Here is a 20,665-nt window from a genome sequence, read left to right on the forward strand (position 1 = left end):
CTGCTCCAATCACATGGAGCAGAGATCAGCGTCACTAGTTGCTAGGCAGAATGGAAAAATGTTGTTTACACAGCATTTCCTCCATTCGGCCGCTCCGTGAGACGATCGCGTGGATGCCCGCGGCGATCGAGTCCGCGGGTCCCGTGACCGGACTCACGGGGGTTCCGACCAGCGCGGACGTACCTGTACGCCAATATGCCTTCCCGTGCCATTCTGTCGACGTATATCGTCGTGCGCTGGTCGGGAAGTAGTTAAACGCAGATACATAAAATGTGCATACATACATCTAAACAGTGGCGGTTGGTGCTCAAAATTTTTGGGGGGCACAACATTTTTTATAAACCAAATCATCAAATGCAGCCACTGTGCCGTCAAACGCTGCCACTGTACCCTCAAATGCAGCCACTGTGCCATCGATCGCAGCCACTGTGCCCGAACGCTGCTACTGTGCCCAACAAACGCTGTCATTGTGCCATCAAACTCTGCCACCGTGCCATCAAACGCTGCCACCGTGCCATCAAACACTGCCCCTGTGCCCATTTTATGCTGCCACTGTGCCCTCAAATTCTGCCACTGTGCCAAACACTGCCACCGTGCCATCAATTGCAGCCACTGTGCCAAACGCTGCCACTGTGCCCATTTAACGCTGCCACTGTGCCCTCAAATGCTACAACTGTGCCATCAATTGCAGCCACTGTGCCATCAAAAGCTGTCACTGTGCCATCAAACACTGCCACTGTGCCATCAATTGCAGACACTGTGCCCATTTAACGCTGCCATTGTGCCCATTTAACGCTGCCACTGTGCCCTCAAATGCTGCCACTGTGCCATCAAACGCTGCCACTGTGCCATCAATTGCAGCCACTGTGTCCATTTAACGCTGCCATTGTGCCCATTTAACGCTGCCACTGTGCCCTCAAATACTGCCACTGTGCCATCAATTGCAGCCACTGTGCCAAATGCTGCCACTGTGCCCATTTAACGCTGCCACTGTGCCCTGAAATGCTACAACTGTGCCATCAATTGCAGCCACTGTGCCATTAAACGCTGCCAGTGTGCCATCAAATGCTGCTAGTGTGCCCTTGAATGCCCCCAGTGTGCCCCCCCGCCCGGTCGCCATCTACACACATGCACATACACACACACATGCACACACACACATGCACACACATACACACACTCATGCGCACACATACACACACAAATGCACACACACATAAAGTCTTTTCAAAAACGGCAGTGCTTTATCTTACCTCTTCCTGCCGGGTACTGCACTGTAGGGGTAGACAAAGAGCACACACTGCTTTCACTTTAGTCATAAGCAGTGTGATGACTCCGAGCTCCCCGCACAGTGCCGATTACACTTCGGCTGAAGATCGGGGAGCTCGGTCTCAGCCTCCCGCTCCTTCAGCATGGGGCCCGGTCGCCTTGGCGATCTCAGCGACCCCTATTATTCCGCCACTGCCTGTTCACCACCACACCAGTCCCAGTGTCCCTGATCACTGCTACTCTGGTCATAGTGTCCCCATAAAGACTCATTCACATGTGTGATCCCTGTTTAAATCGCTCTTTAGGGAGCATTTTTCAGGCGGTGATGAGGTATCGTATTGCTTCCCTTCCTCCCTCTTTAGCCCATTGAACCCTGCACAAGCACCCCATTCACTTGAATGGGTCACAATTGGTGGGCATCTAGGGGGATATATTATTTCTCCCACAGCTGCAAAGCTAATGATTGCAGCCTAGGCATATGTACACCCCCGGCCGCTGCCTTTGCATTTAAAGAGGATAGTGGTTGAGGGGCAGGAAAACTGAGGTTCAACTGCAAGGTTTTACCACCCCTGTGAATGAGCCCTAAAAGTGAAGCAAGCAACAGCGTCTCCGATCACCACCACACATACAAAAAGTGAGCCACCAGTTGCAGTGTCACCAGATCAGTGTATGTCAGCTACAGTGTTCATTATCACTGCCACACAAGTTGCAGTATCACCAGACCAGTGTTATCCAGTAACAGTGTCCTTGATTGTCGTCCCACCAATCCCAGTATCACCAGACCGGTGCAAGTCAGTGTTCTTGATCACTGTGTTCATCAGTGTTCTTGATCACTGTTACACAAGTCTCATGCCCTGTAGAAACAACCGGTTTTCCCGTTGGCATAAACTCTGAAGGAATTCCGCTGAAACTGTCTTGCGTACACACGATCACACCAAATTCCGATCGTCAAGAACGTGGTGACGTATAAAACATGCAATGGGACTAGAAAACGGAAGTTCAATAGCCAGTAGCCAATAGCTTTTATCTCGTACTTGCTCCAGAGCATGCAATGTTTTTGGTCCGTCGGAACAGCATACAGACGGGCGGTTTTCCTGATAGGAATTGGTTCTGTCGGAAATATTTAGAACATGTTCTATTTCTAGATCCGTCAGAATAAAAAAAAAATGTCAGATGAGGCATACACATGATCGGAATATACAATGAAAAGCTTCTGTCTGACTTTTTCTGTTGGACATTCCACTCGTGTGCATGCGGCATCAGTGTCACCAGATCAGTGCATCAAGAATCAGTTTTCCTGATTTCCACCATACCAGATCAGTGAAGCTAACATGTTTTCTTGATCATCGCCACTGTCACACCAGTTACAGTGTCACTAGTGTCACCAGTCACCAGTGTCACTAAATTTGCTGCCACAGTAGTGGCAAGTGTCACCAAACCAGTGTAAGCAAGCAATAGTTTCCCTAATCACTGCCACATTTGTGCAGTATTGCCTCTGCCTGCTGCCTGTACTGACTTTGACCTGTTTATTGACCACATTTTTGCATGCTGCCTGGACTAATTCTTTGCCTGTTTGCTGACCATGTCTCTGCCTAACGACTGAACTGACCCATCTGTATGTGAGACTGATGACATTCTTGCCAGAAAGTAGTCTCAGCCATCTTCAGCAGACAACTGCACTCTTGGAATCACAGAAACACTTTTGTTCTTACTTTTTTTTATAGCCTCCTGTACTTCCTGGCCAGTGAACATGGCATTCCTGAGGGAAGCCACATACCAGTAGGCTAAACTTGATTGGCTTTTAGGAACTGTGACTACTTTAGGTGATGCTACACTAAGCTACATTCCTTGACCTCATAAAGAAACTACCATTAAAGTACATTGGTTTTAATATAGTTGATTTTTGTGGCACGCAAGATACGTTGTTTAGTACATAGTCATTCCAAACAGTGAAAAAGTGTCACACGTGTGGTATACCCATACTTGGGAGGAGTAGCAGAATGTGTTTTGGGTTGTAATTGTAAGTATGCCTAAGCTGTAGGTGAATAATATCCTATTAAACTGACAACTTTTTGTAAAAACAAAACAAAAAACTTTAATTTTCTTTCATTTTTCCTTTCCAAAAACTCGTTGCAAAAAAATGAAGTTTTCAAAAGACTTATTATGCCTTTTAAAAAATACATTAGGGTGTATAATTTCAAAACGATGGTAATTTTTTGAGTGTTCTCACTGCCCTGGTGCTCCAGTGCCTCCAAAAATGTGATAGGTAGTCAGGAAATAGTAATTTGTGTCCTTAGAGCCCCTGAAGGTGCTCCTTGGATTTTGGGACTCTATGTAGATAGGCTGTGCAAAATTCTCACACATGTGCTATTACTATTCATAAAAAGAATAGCAGAAGGTGTTTTGGGGAGTAATTCTAAGTATGCCTATGTTGTGTGCTAGAAAAACTAAAAAAAAATGTCTATTATAAAAATTTTCAAATACAAACCCTATTTTCATAAATTTAGGCCAAAATGTAGTCTGCTACATTTCCTTGGTAATAATAAGGCCACTTTCACACTGGGGCCGCCGAAGTATTAGCGCTAAAGAAGGGGTTAAAAGCACCGTCTTGTGGTGCTTCTGAAGCTCTTTTCAGGTGCTCCCAAACTGTCCCAAAGATGCTGCTTGCAGAACTTTCTCTAACGTCCTGCAAGCGCACCACCTGTGAAAGTGTGACAGCACTTGGGCTTTCATATTTGGACGGCATGTGAAGCAGTTTTCAGGCGCTTTACAGGCGCTCAAATCAGTGTATATGATGCACTGACTGACTATCTCATTTCTGGAAGACCTACAATGCCAGGACCCCCACCATTTTGGAAAGTAGACAATCTAAGGCAGTTAGTAAGATGTTTGGTTCTTTGAAGTTGTAATTTTATACAAATATATATATATATATAACAAATAAATCCCGGGCAGCCAAGACCCTCCTGCAACATCGCTGGATCTAGATGGGGCTCAAGTATTAGGGGGGCTGAGGAAGGCTGCTGCACACAGAGGTTTTTTATGCATAGAATGCATTAGGATAAAAAAACTCTGCCTTTACAATCAATTAAATTGAATTAGCTGAAGTTACAATCTGATTGGCTACAGTGCACAGCTGCAACAGATTTTGCATTCTCCAGCTTTAGTAAATCAACCCTATAGCTTACAATTATGATGCTGTGATTGACCCACAGTTATTACCCATGGCCCATGTGATCACTGGTGACCAGTCACAGATCACACACAGTAGTAAACAATGATGCCATGAATGGATTCCATTACTATTGGTCTCTAGGCTGCTCACAGTGACCCAATAATGAGTAACGCAATCTGCTGTGTCTGGAGTGGATCATGCTGCACACCCCAGGGGATGCGAACTGTGCGCATCACCACCACAACATGCGGGTATGTAGCAGTGCCTTGGGAAGCTGCCCACCAGCAGTAAATGTACTGTTGGCGGTAGGCAAATAGTTAAGAACGTTTGTTTGATTTTCTGGTCACTAGTGTGGTCAAATTGCCCTTTGTGAGCCAGAGAGAGAAGCGATGAGAGGAATCAGCTGTGCGCCCGGAGCGGAGCTTATATCAGTACAGATCAACTGATTTTTTACAGAACACAGGCACAGGGACATTTACATTATTAAGGTACAGAGGGAATAAGAAGATTTGATAGAAGTGGGTTAACAACCACTCTAAGTTTGCCTAGGGGCTCCTCCTGTCTTCAAGAAACTAGTAGAGCTTTCTGGAACATTGGTGGGAGCTAGGCAAATAGGCAGCATGAGTATGTACGTAGCAGTCTCGGCCAATTACAGGAGAGGTGCTCCTGAGCATGCTGGGATTGGCCTATATATTCAGAGAACACTTTAGCTCTGGGTAGAGTGCACCAGTCAGGGGTGAGGCAGGCTTGCCTCCCCTTGTACCTGCTGCTATGCTGCCCCAGATGGGCAACCGGAGGGCCTGAAGCTAAAATGGAGGGGTCCTAGTACACCTGTGAGTACAGACCAAAGATCTAGGGGGTGTTTCTTTTTAGATACCCCTTTGCGTTAGTACATTTAGCCAAGGGTCCAACTAAAGAGATCACTGGCTAGTGACCTAAAGAGCTTTGTCAACCTATCATTTACTACAACAGACTTTGCTCATATTCTTTATTCCTTCACTGCTACACAGGAGAAGTCTGCCATCTGCTCCCAGCAAGGGCCTTCACCTACTCAATTCCAGATCAGCTAGAGTGCTTAAGTTGTAAATAGTTTTGTTCTGGAGTGTCCTACTACAAACACCCTACCTCATCCAAGTTCCTCAAAAAAAAACTACAAAACAACACCCCTAGACTGGTATTTGACTACATCAAGCCTAAATGTGTCTTCCTGGCTGCCAGTGAAGAAGTAAGGACTATTTAGGTAATACTCAACCGGCTCCTATGGGGGTAGCACTACATACGGTATAGCCAGCTTTAGAGGAACTTCTTTATTGTGTGCCTTAGGGAGTTAGGGATTCTTATGTAAAGTGTCCAAATGTTCTTCCATGTGCAAATCAGTATTTTTGTTTATGAGCTCTAACATAACAATTCTTCTGCAAAGTATCCAAGTCCTATCCAATACTGTTTGTGTATAAAACAATAAGTGATATCACTTTATATGGTGCTCTGAGTATAAATTATCTCTTCCGTGCTGCTAATCCTCCACCGTGCATCGCCACCACACCCGAGAACTCACTAGATGACCATGACCCCTCTGTGAAGAGTATGATCTTAATGCATTTTTTTCCCCAACAGGTTAATATATCCAGGGCAGCAGCTTTTCCACTCCAAAATAACTGTTTTCTTAATATATATATATATATATATATATATATATATATATAAATATAAAATAGAGAACTCTAGTGTAAACCCCTTTATTACTTTAATCTATCTCACAAGCTCCTTATAGCGTCACTCTGATGAAACGTGTAGGGCAGGGCTTGGAGCGTCATCGCGTCACTTTCAGTTTCCGCAGGGCATCCTGGCCACATTGTATATTGCATGCATTTTATCTTCCCTCTTTCATATAAGTGAGTTTTTGTCTTTTATAAGAATAAATGTAAAAACTGAATTATGCTACGAGATGCGTTTTCTGTTCACCCATCCATATGAGCACATCCACTGACTATATACTGTGAAGAGGAGGATGAGATATCAGATACCATCCAAAGGGATTTGGAGCATCTACAGTATGTTTGGTTCCTTTGACCCCTGTTGGGGCTTAACCATCTGGTGGTGAGCACAGACCTGGAGGGGGGAGCACGAGTGATTTCACCTATTCACCAGCCGCTTGTACATGCATGAATGCTTAAGCACCATCCATTTTGGATTGGAAGAGTTTATATGGACTAATGATTTTTACATTTCTTTATGGACCTTTAAATTGTTTTGTTGTACATAAGTTTTTGTTTAATGGGCATGAGAGTACTTTCATATTGAACATTTACCAGTATTAATTGTATTTATTAAATGTGTTACAACTGGGAAAATGTAGTTTGAACAACAACACACACTTTTCATTCAGTGCAGCATTTAAAGGGACAGCAGGCATAAATGTGTTCACTCAATTTAGCTATTTATTTATTTAGCTACTAAAAGGGTAGCATGGTATAAATAAGTGACACAAATCAGTTAGAACACATAGTTTTATTAGCACTAAAGTTAAAGGCACCATGCACATGAATTTATTTATTTAATAAAATAGACACTAGTATTGGGCAGCACCACACATACCTCTCTTTTAGACTTACCTTTATAGACTCCACCTACAGGTGGGGAAGTTGAGGTAAGGCAGCAGCCAGATTTCAGATTATAGACCTTTAGCGTGGAATTAATACTTATTCATCAATAAATATGTTCACAGTTTGCTGTGCAATGCCCTTGCCCCTGGGTTCAAATGTTCTATTGTATTGCCGGCCTACCTCCTTTCTAGTAGGGAATACTACTCTTTTATTCTTTTCAGTTTCAGATTATTTTGTTCCCGGCACCATTAAATATATTCCAAATTCTCTCTTGCAGAATGGCACCAGTTTTCATGTTTTTGACCAAGGCAGGTTTGCAAAGGAAGTTCTACCCAAGTACTTCAAGCACAATAACATGGCAAGTTTTGTGAGGCAGCTGAATATGTGTAAGTACAGAACAGAACGGAAATATTTTATGTTTTGCATGCAGTGTCTACATTCTGCGAGGAAAGGACTATTCAACGGAGGAAAGGTTATAGAGTATGTGCACCAAAGGAAAGACTAAAAGTGTAAATGTCTAGGTGCCATGCATATTCCAGTCAATGTTTAAGGGTAGGCCCTTACATAAATTCATGTCCCCTGTAGGGCAATGCTAGTGTATGCACTATGACAATAAATCTATGGAGCCTCATGGTAGTCAATAAGTATGAATCCTAAAAATGAACTGGCAGAATGAGAGTCCCCACTTATTGGTGAATAGTGATGGACGAACTTCCGACGGGACGTTTCGCGAACGCGGACCACGAACGCGGCCGATAGTTCGCGAACCGGAACGTTCACGGCGGGCCCCATTGACTTCAATGGGAGGCGAACTTTGCAAACCTACATGTCAAATTTGCAGCCACAAAATAATTAATAGCTGTGCAAACATAGTCCCACCACATGGCCAATGACATAACACATGTATGAGGTGAATCTGGGATCGACAACTACAAGCATTCTTTTTTTTATATGGGAAATTGTTGTGACAATTCAGGACTGTGGAGCGCATGAAGGCAATGGAGGAGAGGGAAGGTCAGGTTAGGCAAAGAAGAGGGTGCAGGAGATGATCACCAGCAGCGTGACATACAGCAATGAAACCTGCACCGTGATAGAGTCATCTGACAGCAGCACCGTGATAGAGAGCACTGACATCAGCAGCGTGACATACAGCAATGACACCAGCACCGTGATATACAGCACTGACAGCAGCACCGTGATAGAGAGCACTGACATCAGCAGCGTGACATAAAGCTCTAACACCAGCACCGTGATAGAGCGTACTGACATCAGCACCGTGATATACAGCACTGACACCTGCACCGTAAGCAGCCCCAGGAGGAAGTCAGCATAGCACAGGGATGGTGGGAGCCCCTCATAATGAGCATAGCACAGGGATGGTGGGAGCCCCTCATAATGAGCATAGCACAGGGATGGTGGGAGCCCTCATAATATGCACAGCAGAGGTACAGCCCCAGGAGGAAGTCAGCAAAGCACAGGGATGGTGGGAGCCCCTCATAATAAGCAGCCCCAGGAGGATGTCAGCATAGCACAGGGATGGTGGGAGCCCCTCATAATAAGCAGCCCCAGGAGGATGTCAGCATAGCACAGGGATGGTGGGAGCCCCTCATAATAAGCATAGCACAGGAATAGTGGGAGCCCCTCATAATATGCACAGCAGAGGTACAGCCCCAGGAGGAAGTCAGCACAGCACAGGGATAGTGGGAGCCTCTCATAATAAGCAGCCCCAGTAGAAATATGACACCGCTCAACCTCTTCAAAGAGGAGGGTACAGGCATATAGTACGGTGTGCTTTTTTTGGACAAGGAAGTGAGCCAAATGAAGAAAAAAGGTCTGTGTGCTAGATTAAAAAAATTGTTTATCGACATATACATGGTCTACTGGTCACATGTGTTGAATTCCTCCGAGATCCATGCCTCATTCATTTTTAAAAAATGTGAGGTAGTTAACACTGTCGTGAGCTAGGCGAGTACGCTTATCGGTCACGATCCCCCCTGCTGCGCTGAACGTCCTTTCGGACAGGACACTGGACGAGGGGCAAGCCAACAGTTTGATTGCAAATTGGGCAAGCTCTGGCCAGAGGTCAAGCCTGCCCACCCAGTAGTCCAGGGGTTCATCACTCCTCAGTGTCCACATCGGCCGTTAACCCAATGTAGTCGGACACCTGACGGTCTAGGCGTTCCCTGATGCTGGATCCGGATGACACCTGTCGATTGGGTCGGCTGAAAGAATGACCTCATATCCGAAGTCACCAACACATCTTCAAACCGGCCTCTTCTTGCAGGCGCTGTTGGATTGGTACCCGCAACTCCTTCTCTGGGAGTGGGAATTGCTCCTCTGCCAGCGTACGCAAAAGCAGAATGCAGCATTTCTCGAAGCAAGGCCTGGAAATGCTCCACTCTGCCAGCCCTCTGTGACGGCGGTAACATTTCCGCCATTATGTGTTTGTACCGGGGGTCTAAGTACGTTGCCACCCAGTACTGGTCCTTGACCCTTATGCTTTTTATACGGGGGTCCCTATTAAAACACTGGAGCATGAAGGCCCCCATTTGCACTAAACTGGAAGCGGTGTGGTGGCGTGGCTCCTGCTCATCATCCAGGATAATGTCGTCCTCTTCATTCTCCTCTCCCCATCCACGCACAACAACAGGAATCCCAGAAAGGTTTAAAGCATGCTCTTCTTGCTCCTCCTCATCCGCCCCGGGAACCATCCTCCTCTGACTCCTCTTCAGACTCCTGTTGTTCACTTGTCTCCGATAGAGTAGCCCCCCCTGGGAATTCATCCAGCATTGCGACTTCCTCATCTTTCCGCTCCTGCTCCTCCACAGCTTGATCAATGACACGACGCAATGCACGCTCCATAAAGAAGGCATAAGGTACCATGTCACTGATGGCGCCATGGCTGCGACTGACCAGTTTGGTGATCTCCTCAAATGGGCGCAGAAGTCTGCATGCGTTGCGCTATAGCAGCCACTGGCGCGGTGAAAAAACCCCCAGCTCCCCAGAACCTGTTCTGCCACAAAGTTCATACAGGTAGACGTTAACTGCACGTTTCTGCTGGAGCAGCCTAACAAGCATATAGAAGGTTGAGTTCCATCTCAGTTCCGTGTAAGATCTTCTGAAATGGGCCGAGATTTTCCTTGCCTGCCGCAAGATGTCCTGGACCCCAGGGTATTTGACGAGGAATCACTGAACAACCAAGTTTAAGACGTGTGCCATGCATGACACGTATGTGATTTTGCCCTGTTTCAATGTGCTAAGCAGATTGGCACCGTTGTCACACACCACTTTACCAACTGTCAAATTGAGCGGTGTTAGCCACTGATCTGCCTGTGAACGCAAAGCTGAAAGGAGTGCCGGGCCAGTGCGGCTCTTGGCTTCCAGGCACAACAGGCATGGCAACGTCTCACCTGGCATGTCGAATAGGTTCTGGGGAGCTTGGGCGGCACAGCGGAAGAGCCGCTAGCAGCGGAAAAGGAGGAGTCAGCCGAGGAGGAGAGGGAGGAAGATGGAGTAGGAGGAGGAGGAGGAGAAGAAGGGCCAGGCCTGCGTGCAATCCGTGGCGGTAAAACCAAATCTACACAGGTGCCACTGGTTACATGCTTGACGGCCGTCAGGTTTACCCAGTGGGCAGTAAAAGTGATATACCTTCCCTGCCCATGTTTGCTAGACCACGTGTCTGTGGTCAGATGTATCTTGGCACCGACACTGTGTGCCAGAGATACATTCACTTGCCGCTGAACATGGCCATATAGCTCTGGGATGCCCTTCTGTGAGAAATACTTCTTTCCTGGGACCTTCCATTGTGGTGTTCCAATGGCCACAAATATGCAAAAGGCCTCCGAGTCCACCAGTTTATATGGCAGTAGTTGGCGGGCTATGAGTTCTGACAAGCCAGCCGTCAACCGTTGGGCAAGAGGGTTATCCGGCTTCATCATTTTTTTACGCTCGAACATTAGGCCCACGGAAGCCTGCCTTTTTGCAGAAAAACCTGAGCTTGGCGTGATGGAAGGTGGAGTGGAGGACAATTGTGAAGAGAGAGGAGAAGGAGAACTAGAAGACGAGGCAGGACGGTGAGAGCCTGGAGTGTGGCTTTGTGTGTTCTGTTGCTCCCACTGGGCTTGGTGATGGCTGCTCATGTGCCTTCTTAAGGCGGTCATCCCTAGGTGAGTGTTGGGCTTACCGCGAATAATGCGTTGACTGCAAAGATTGCAGATGGCAACGCTATTGTCAGCAGCGGACACGTTAAAAAAAGCCCACACTGCGGAGCCATGTGCCGGTTTCCTGGGAGCACCAGATGTGACCGTACATGGTCGATGACTCGCTCCTGATACCTTTGCCTACCCTGACCTTCCCTCGCCTCCATTATCTCAAGATTCCTGAATTTTCAGAATTTCACATATAAAAAAAGAATGCTTGTGGTTGTCGATCCCAGATTCACCTCATACATCTGTTATGTCACGGTGCTGGTGTCAGATCACTCTATCACAGTGCAGGTGTCAGTGCTCTATATCACAGTGCTGGTGCTGGTGATCATCTCCTGCACCCTCTTCTTTGCCTACCCTGACCTTCCATCGCCTCCATTATCTCAAGATTCCTGAATTTTCAAAATTTCACATATAAAAAAAGAATGCTTGCAGTTGTCGATCCCAAATTCACCTCATACATGTGTTATGTCACGGTGCTGGTGTCAGATCACTCTATCACGGTGCAGGTGTCAGTGCTCTATATCACGGTGCTGGTGATCATCTTCTGCACCCTCTTGTTTGCCTACCCTGACCTTCCCTCGCCTCCATTGTCTCAAGATTCCTGAATTTTCTGAATTTCACATATAAAAAAGAATGCTTGTAGTTGTCGATCCCAGATTCACCTCATAAATGTGTTATGTCATGGTGCTGGTGTCAGATCACTCTATCATGGTGCAGATGTCAGTGCTCTATATCACAGTGCTGGTGCTGGTGATCATCTCCTGCACCCTCTTCTTTGCCTACCCTGACCTTCCCTCGCATCCATTATCTCAAGATTCTTGAATTTTCATAATTTCACATATAAAAAAAAGAATACTTGTAGTTGTCGATCCCAGATTCACCTCATACATGTGTTATGTCACGGTGCTGGTGTCAGATCACTCTATCACGGTGCAGGTGTCAGTGCTCTATATCACGGTGCTGGTGCTGGTGATCATCTCCTGCACCCTCTTCTTTGCCTACCCTGACCTTCCCTCGCCTCCATTGTCTCAAGATTCCTGAATTTTCAGAACTTCACATATAAAAAAAGAATGCTTGTAGTTGTCGATCCCAGATTCACCTCATACATGTGTTATGTCATTGACCATGTGGTGGGACTATGTGTGCACAGCTAGTAATTATTTTGTGGCTGCAAATATGACCTGTAGGTTTGCAAAGTTCACCATCCCTGTGATATGCTGACTTCCTCCTGGGGCTGCTTATTATGAGGGGCTCCCACCATCCCTGTGCTATGCTGACTTCCTCCTGGGGCTGCTTACGGTGCAGGTGTCAGTGCTGTATATCACGGTGCTGGTGTCAGTGCTTTATATCACGGTGCTGGTGTCAGTGCTTTATGTCACGCTGCTGATGTCAGTGCTCTCTATCACGGTGCTGGTGTCAGATCACTCTATCACGGTGCAGGTGTCATTGCTGTATGTCACGCTGCTAATGTCAGTGCTCTCTAGAGGTCGACCGAAAAAAAGGGCTAACTTGCGTTTGAAAGACCAAATACCGCGTCACATTAAATATTGCAACAACCGCTATTTTATTCCCTAGGGTCTCTGCTAAAAATATATATATAATTTTTGGGGCTTCTGAGTGATTTTCTAGCAGAAAATACTGGATTTTTACTAGTAAGCAACAAGTGTCAGAAAAGATTTAGTCTTTAAATGGGTAAACTGAGAACTTCTACACACAGAGTTCAGCCCATTGAAGAAGAAACATTGTATCACGTTGATCTTTTCTTGGCAGCCTGCCCGGAGAGGAGGAAAGTGCTTCACTGATGTCTTCAGGCAACTTACATTGACTTCTATCACAAAAGTCTTTTACAAGTCATAATAAGCATAATGACCGAGTCGTCGTCCGAAATCCGGAATTCGTAAACAAAAGTTCGTATTCCGTACAGAATTCGGACGCACGGCAATTCGTATTTCGGATCCTTCCGAACGTACGAATTTTTGGAAATTCGTACGAAACTAATCGCACATGTCTAATATATATATATATATATATATATACAGTGGCTTGCGAAAGTATTCGCCCTCCTTGAACTTTTCAACCTTTTGCCACATTTCAGGCTTCAAACATAAAGATATAAAATTCAAATTTTTTGTGAAGAATCACCAACAAGTGGGACACAATTGTGAAGTGGAACGAAATCTATTGGATATTTTAAACTTTTTTAGCAAATAAAAAACTGAAAAGTGGTGCGTGCAAAATTATTCGGCCCCCTTACTTTCAGTGCAGCAAACTCACTCCAGAAGTTCAGCGAGGATCTCTGAATGATCCAATGTTGTCCTAAATGACTGATGGTGATAAATATAATCCACCTGTGTGTAATCAAGTCTCTGTATAAATGCACCTGCTCTGTGATAGTTTCAGGGTTCTGTTGAATGCGCAGAGAGCATCATGAAGACCAAGGAACACACCAGGCAGGTCCGTAATACTGTTGTGGAGAAGTTTAAAGCCGGATTTGGATACAAAAAGATTTCCCAAGCTTTAAACATCCCAAGGAGCACTGTGCAAGCGATCATTTTGAAATGGAAGGGGTATCAGACCACTGCAAATCTACCAAGACCTGGCTGTCCTTCTAAACTTTCAGCTCAGACAAGGAGAAGACTGATCAGAGATGCAGCCAAGAGGCCCATGATCACTCTGGATGAACTGTAGAGAACTACAGCTGAGGTGGGAGAGTCTGTCCATAGGACAACAATCAGTCGTACACTGCACAAATCTGGCCTTTATGGAAGAGTGGCAAGAAGAAAGTCATTTCTCAAAGATATCCATAAAAAGTCTTGTCTAAAGTTTGCCACAAGCCACCTGGGAGACACACCAAACATGTGGAAGAAGGTGCTCTGGTCAGATGAAACCAAAATCGAACTTTTTGTCCACAATGCAAAACGATATGTTTGGCGTAAAAGCAACACAGCTCATCACCCTCAACACACCATCCCCACTGTCAAACATGGTGGTGGCAGCATCATGGTTTGGGCCTTCTTTTCTTCAGCAGGGACAGGGAAGATGGTTAAAATTGAGGGGAAGATGGATGCAGCCAAATACAGGACCATTCTGGATGAAAACCTGTTGGAGTCTGCAAAAGACCTGAAACTGGGATGGAGATTTATCTTCCAACAAGACAATAATCCCAAACATACAGCAAAATCTACAAAGGAATGGTTCACAAATAAACGTATCCAGGTGTTAGAATGGCCAAGTCAAAGTCCAGACCTGAATCCAATCGAGAATCTGTGGAAAGAGCTGAAAACTGCTGTTCACAAACGCTCTCCATCCAACCTCACTGAGCTCGAGCTGTTTTGCAAGGAAGAATGGGCAAGAATTTCAGTCTCTCGATGTGCAAATCTGATAGAGACATACCCCAAGCGACTTGCAGCTGTAATCGCAGCAAAAGGTGGCTCTACAAAGTATTAACGCAAGGGGGCCGAATAATTTTGCACGCCCCACTTTTCATTTTTTTATTAGTTAAAAAAGTTTAAAAAATCCAATAGATTTTGTTCCACTTCACAATTGTGTCCCACTTGTTGGTGATTCTTCACGAAAAAATTAAATTTGATATCTTTGTTTGAAGCCTGAAATGTGGCAAAAGGTTGAAAAGTTCAAGGGGGCCGAATACTTTCGCAAGGCACTGTATGTTGCGCTGTGTCTTTAAGATTCTTTAAAGGATAAATCCACCTTTGGGAACGTGTTACATGTTCCATCCGTTTTTAAGGTGAAACATGTAACATGTTCCTACTGCTGCAGCCATTCACCGTTCCCTCCTCTCCCTCTGGCAGCAGCATGGGGAGAAGTTCCCTATACTAGCTGTCACTTTTTGAAAACAGTGCGGCCGCACGGGGCTCTGCTCACACGGCTGCATTATTCATTCACAGCAAGGCTCTGTGTGTGTGAATGATCTACAAGCATCGCCATCCTTTGCGGCTGTTGGTTTGCAGTTCTCAATGATCTACCACTGCGCTGTTCAGTGCTATGGTAGTTCATTGAGTCTTCTTGTCAGTGTGAAACTGCCTGGCTGTACGATGTACAGGGCAAACAGCTTACACTGACAGTCTGCAGGAGACCTGCATGGTATCAGCAATCTGCTGATCGCTGGTGCCATGTTTTCCAGGCTCCAAAAGGCAAAAATTGCATTTATTTATTTGAAGTGAACTTCTCATTAACCTCCCTGGCGGTTTCCCTGAGTGTGGCTCGGGGTTAAATTTCCGCACCATTAGCGGTAACCCCGAGCCACAATCGGGATTGCATTGCAGGATCCTGGTGCAGTGTACTTACCTTGTCCCCAGGATCCTGCAATATCCCCCCCGCTGTGTCTGTGTCTTCCACCCAATGCCTCTGTGTGCCGGGCTCCATTCCCTGCGAGCGGCGCATGGGGGTAGAGCCAAGCGGCAAATTCAAAAATGTGAAAAAGGAGGAGTAGTGATGGACAAACTTCCAACGGGACGTTTCGCGAACGCGGACCGCGAACGTGGCCGATAGTTCGCGAATCAGAACATTCGCGGCGGGCCCCATCGACTTCAATGGGAGGCGAACTTTGCAAACATACAGGTCAAATTTGCAGCCACAAAATAATTAATAGCTGTGCAAACATAGTCCCACCACATGGCCAATGACATAACACATGTATGAGGTGAATCTGGGATCGACAACTACAAGCATTCTTTTTTTATATGGGAAATTGTTGTGACAATTCAGGACTGTGGAGCGCATGAAGGCAATGGAGGAGAGGGAAGGTCAGGGTAGGCAAGAAGAGGGTGCAGGAGATGATCACCAGCAGCGTGACATACAGCACTGACACCTGCACCGTAATAGAGTGATCTGACAACAGCACCGTGATAGAGAGCACTGACATCAGCAGCGTGACATAAAGCACTAACACCAGCACCGTGATATACAGCACTGACAGCAGCACCGTGATAGAGAGCACTGACATCAGCAGCGTAACATAAAGCACTAACACCAGCACCTTGATATACAGCACTGACAGCAGCACCGTGATAGAGAGCACTGACATCAGCAGTGTGACATAAAGCTCTAACACCAGCACCGTGATAGAGAGTACTGACATCAGCACCCTGATATACAGCACTGACACCTGCGCCGTACGCAGCCCCAGGAGGAAGTCAGCATAGCACAGGGATGGTGGGAGCCCCTCATAATGAGCATAGCACAGGGATGGTGGGAGACCCTCATAATGAGCATAGCACAGGGATGGTGGGAGCCCCTCATAATGAGCATAGCACAGGGATGGTGGGAGCCCCTCATAATATGCACAGCAGAGGTACAGCCCCAGGAGGAAATCAGCACAGCACAGGGATGGTGGGAGCCCCTCATAATAAGCAGCCCCAGGAGGATGTCAGCATAGCACAGGGATGGTGGGAGCCCCTCATAATAAGCAGCACCAGGAGGAAGTCAGCACAGCACAGGGATGATGGGAGCCCCTCATAATAAGCATAGCACAGGGATGGTGGGAGCCCCTCATAATAAGCAGCCCCAGGAGGATGTCAGCATAGCACAGGGATGGTGGGAGCCCCTCATAATAAGCAGCCCCAGGAGGAAGTCAACACAGCACAGGGATGGTGGGAGCCCCTCATAATAAGCATAGCAAAGGGATGGTGGGAGCCCCTCATAATATGCACAGCAGAGGTACAGCCCAGGAGGAAGTCAGCACAGCACAGGGATGGTGGGAGCCCCTCATAATAAGCAGCCCCAGGAGGAAGTCAGCACAGCACAGGGATGGTGGGAGCCCCTCATAATAAGCAGCCCCAGTAGAAATATGACGCCGCTCAACCTCTTCAAAGAGGAGGGTACGGGCATATAGTACGGTGTGCTTTTTTTGGACAAGGAATTGAACCAAATGAAGAAAGAAGGTCTGTGTGCTCGATTAAAAAAATTGTTTATAGACATATACATGGTCTACTGGTCACATGTGTTGAATTCCTCCGAGATCCATGCCTCATTCATTTTTAGAAATGTGAGGTAGTTAACGCTGTCGTGACCTAGGCGAGTACGCTTATCGGTCACGATCCCCCCTGCTGCGCTGAACGTCCTTTCGGACAGGACACTGGATGAGGGGCAAGCCAACAGTTCGATTGCAAATTGGGCAAGGTCTGGCCAGAGGTCAAGCCTGCCCACCCAGTAGTCCAGGGGTTCATCACTCCTCAGAGCGTCCACATCGGCCGTTAACCCGATGTAGTCGGACACCTGACGGTCTAGGCGTTCCCTGATGCTGGATCCGGATGACACCTGTCGATGGGTCGGCTGAAAGAATGACCTCATATCCGAAGTCACCAACACATCTTCAAACCGGCCTCTTCTTGCAGGCGCTGTTGGATTGGTACCCGCAACTCCTTCTCTGGGAGAGGTAATTGCTCCTCTGCCAGCGCACGCAAAAGCAGAATGCAGCATTTCTCAAAGCAAGGCCTGGAAGTGCTCCATTCTGCCAGCCCTCTGTGACAGCGGTAACATTTCCACCATTTTGTGTTTGTACCGGGGGTCTAAGTACGTTGCCACCCAGTACTGGTCCTTGACCCTCATGTTTTTTATACGGGGGTCCCTATTAAAACACTGGAGCATGAAGGCCCCCATTTGCACTAAACTGGAAGCGGTGTGGTGGCGTGGCTCCTGCTCATCATCCAGGATAATGTCGTCCTCTTCATTCTCCTCTCCCCATCCACGCACAACAGTGATCCCAGAAAGGTTTAAAGCATGCTCTTCTTGCTCCTCCTCATCCGCCCCGGCACCATCCTCCTCTGACTCCTCTTCAGACTCCTGTTGTTCACTTGTCTCAGATAGAGTAGCCCCCTCTGGGAATTCATCCAGCATTGCGACTTCCTCATCTTCCCGCTCCTGCTCCTCCACAGCTTGATCAAGGACACGACACAATGCACGATCCATAAAGAAGGCATAAGGTACCATGTCACTGATGGCGCCATGGCTGCGACTGACCAGTTTGGTGATCTCCTCAAATGGGCGCAGAAGTCTGCATGCGTCGTGCTATAGCAGCCACTGGCGAGGTGAAAAAAAACCCAGCTCCCCAGAACCTGTTCATACATGTAGACGTTAACTGCACGTTTCTGCTGGAGCAGCCTATCAAGCATATAGAAGGTTGAGTTCCATCGGGTCGGGCAATCGCAAATAAGACGTCTGACAGGCAGATTGTGTCGCCGCTGAATGTCAGCAAGGCGAGCCATGGCCGTGTAAGATCTTCTGAAATGGGCCGAGATTTTCCTTGCCTGCCGCAAGATGTCCTGGACCCCAGGGTATTTGACAATGAATCGCTGCACGACCAAGTTTAAGATTTTGCCCTGTTTCAATGCGCTAAGCAGATTGGCACCGTTGTCACACACCACTTTATCAACTGTCAAATTGAGCCGTGTTAGCCACTGATCTGCCTGTGAACGCAAAGCTGAAAGGAGTGCCGGGCCTGATGTGGCTCTTGGCTTCCAGGCACAACAGACGCAGCACGGCATGGCAACGTCTCACCTGGCATGTCGAATAGGTTCTGGGGAGCTTGGGCGGCGCAGCGGAAGAGACGATAGCAGCAGAAAAGGAGGAGTCAGCCGAGGAGGAGAGGGAGGAGGATGGAGTAGGAGGAGGAGGAGAAGAAGAGCCAGGCCTGCATGCAATCCGTGGCGGTAAAACCAAATCTACACAGGTGCCACGGGTTACATACTTGACGGCCGTCAGAAGGATCACCCAGTGGGCAGTAAAAGTGATATACCTTCCCTGCCCGTGTTTGCTAGACCACGTGTCTGTGGTCAGATGTATCTTGGCACCGACACTGTGTGCCAGAGATACATTCACTTGCCGCTGAACATGGCCATATAGCTCTGGGATGCCCTTCTGTGAGAAATACTTCCTTCCTGGGACCTTCCATTGTGATGTTCCAATGGCCACAAATTTGCGAAAGGCCTCCGAGTCCACCAGTTTATATGGCAGTAGTTGGCGAGCTATAAGTTCTGACAAGCCAGCCGTCAACCATTGGGCGTCATCATTTTTTTACGCTTGAACGTTAGGCCCACGGAAGCCTGCCTTTTTGCAGAAAAACGTGAGCTTGGCGTGATGGAAGGTGGAGTGGAGGACAATTGTGAGGAGAGAGGAGAAGGAGAAGTAGAAGACGAGGCTGGACGGTGAGAGCCTGGAGTGTGGCTTTGTGTGTTCCGTTGCTCCCACTGGGCTCGGTGATGGCTGCTCATGTGCCTTCTTAAGGCGGTCCTCCCTAGGTGAGTGTTGGGCATACCGTGACTAATGCGTTGACTGCAAAGATTGCAGATGGCAACGCTATTGTCAGCAGCGGACACGTTAAAAAAAGCCCACACTGCGGAGCCATGTGCCGGTGTCCTGGGAGCGCCAGATGTGACCGTACATGGTCGATGACTCGCTCCTGATACATTTGCAGTCTGCTTTGTCTCTCCTGCGCAATGTAAGTTATTCCTGCTTCTCCTCCCTATCTGCTGGTCCATATCTCCCTCCGAACTCCCCTCCTCTTCCTCTCTTGTGAGCACCCACGTGACATCACTAGACATGTCATCATCGACGTCACCTTCCCCACCGCTATAAGTAGAGATCTCGAAGTAGGCAGCAACCCCGGGGACCAACCTCCTCCTTGGGCTGATCTGGGTACTGGCGTCAGACTGCTGAGTAGCAGTTGTTGCTACTTCCTCTTCCTGATCCAATACCAAGAGTGGCTGCGCATCAGAAATGTCTTGATATGGATCGGAAAATAATTCCTGTGACTCAAGCGGAAGGTATGTGGAGATGGTGGTGTTGTTGGTGGTAGTGTCTTTGGGGGTGCACATAGCAGAGAGTGAAGAAGAGGGTGCAGATCGAGAGGATGAGGAGGGTGCAGAAGAGTAAGGCTGAGTGAGCCACTCAACCAAGTCTGGTGCGTCCTTTAAATGAATTGAACGCACCTTCTGCAACTTCCCACTTTGGATCAAGCCTGTTGCTCCTGCCCTACCCCTGCGGAAGGGCCTGCCTCTTCCTCTGCCTGTCATTTTTTAAATGACCCTGTGACAAAACTCTCAGTCCCTATACTGATGAAGGACTGCTGCAGTATAGGGCAGCGGTCAGCAGTAGTGCACCTCAACCCTATGTATTGTGGACCTATACCAGTCCTTACGGAATAGCAGACTGTACCTCACTCAACTCTATGTACTGTAGCACCCTAGACCAAGTTACCAGTCCTTATAAGGACCTTTGTGGAACAAGTAGGTTGTGTGTGACTGATTAGCAGGCTGTACGTCAGTTCCTATACTGATGAAGGACTGCTGCAGTATAGGGCAGCGGTCAGCAGTAGTGCACCTCAACCCTATGTATTGTGGACCTATACCAGTCCTTATAGAATAGCAGACTGTACCTCACTCAACCCTATGTAC

General features: G+C 47.3%; 1 protein-coding gene across 2 annotated transcripts in view; it reads left to right on the plus strand.

The window, feature by feature from the left end:
* The window catches only part of LOC143934861 (heat shock factor protein 4-like), a 158,727-nt gene that overhangs the window by 34,537 nt on the left and 103,525 nt on the right, over nucleotides 1-20,665 (plus strand). For both annotated transcript variants that reach the window (XM_077458465.1, XM_077458464.1), the window contains exon 2: nucleotides 7,325-7,433. In XM_077458465.1, coding sequence (XP_077314591.1) covers nucleotides 7,325-7,433 — 109 coding nt within the window. The remainder of the gene's footprint in view (nucleotides 1-7,324; nucleotides 7,434-20,665) is intronic.

Source organism: Lithobates pipiens, unplaced genomic scaffold (genome assembly GCF_037356315.1).
Source record: "Lithobates pipiens isolate NorthernLeopardFrog02 unplaced genomic scaffold, aLitPip1_a1.2 Scaffold_28, whole genome shotgun sequence".
Taxonomy (NCBI): domain Eukaryota; kingdom Metazoa; phylum Chordata; class Amphibia; order Anura; family Ranidae; genus Lithobates; species Lithobates pipiens.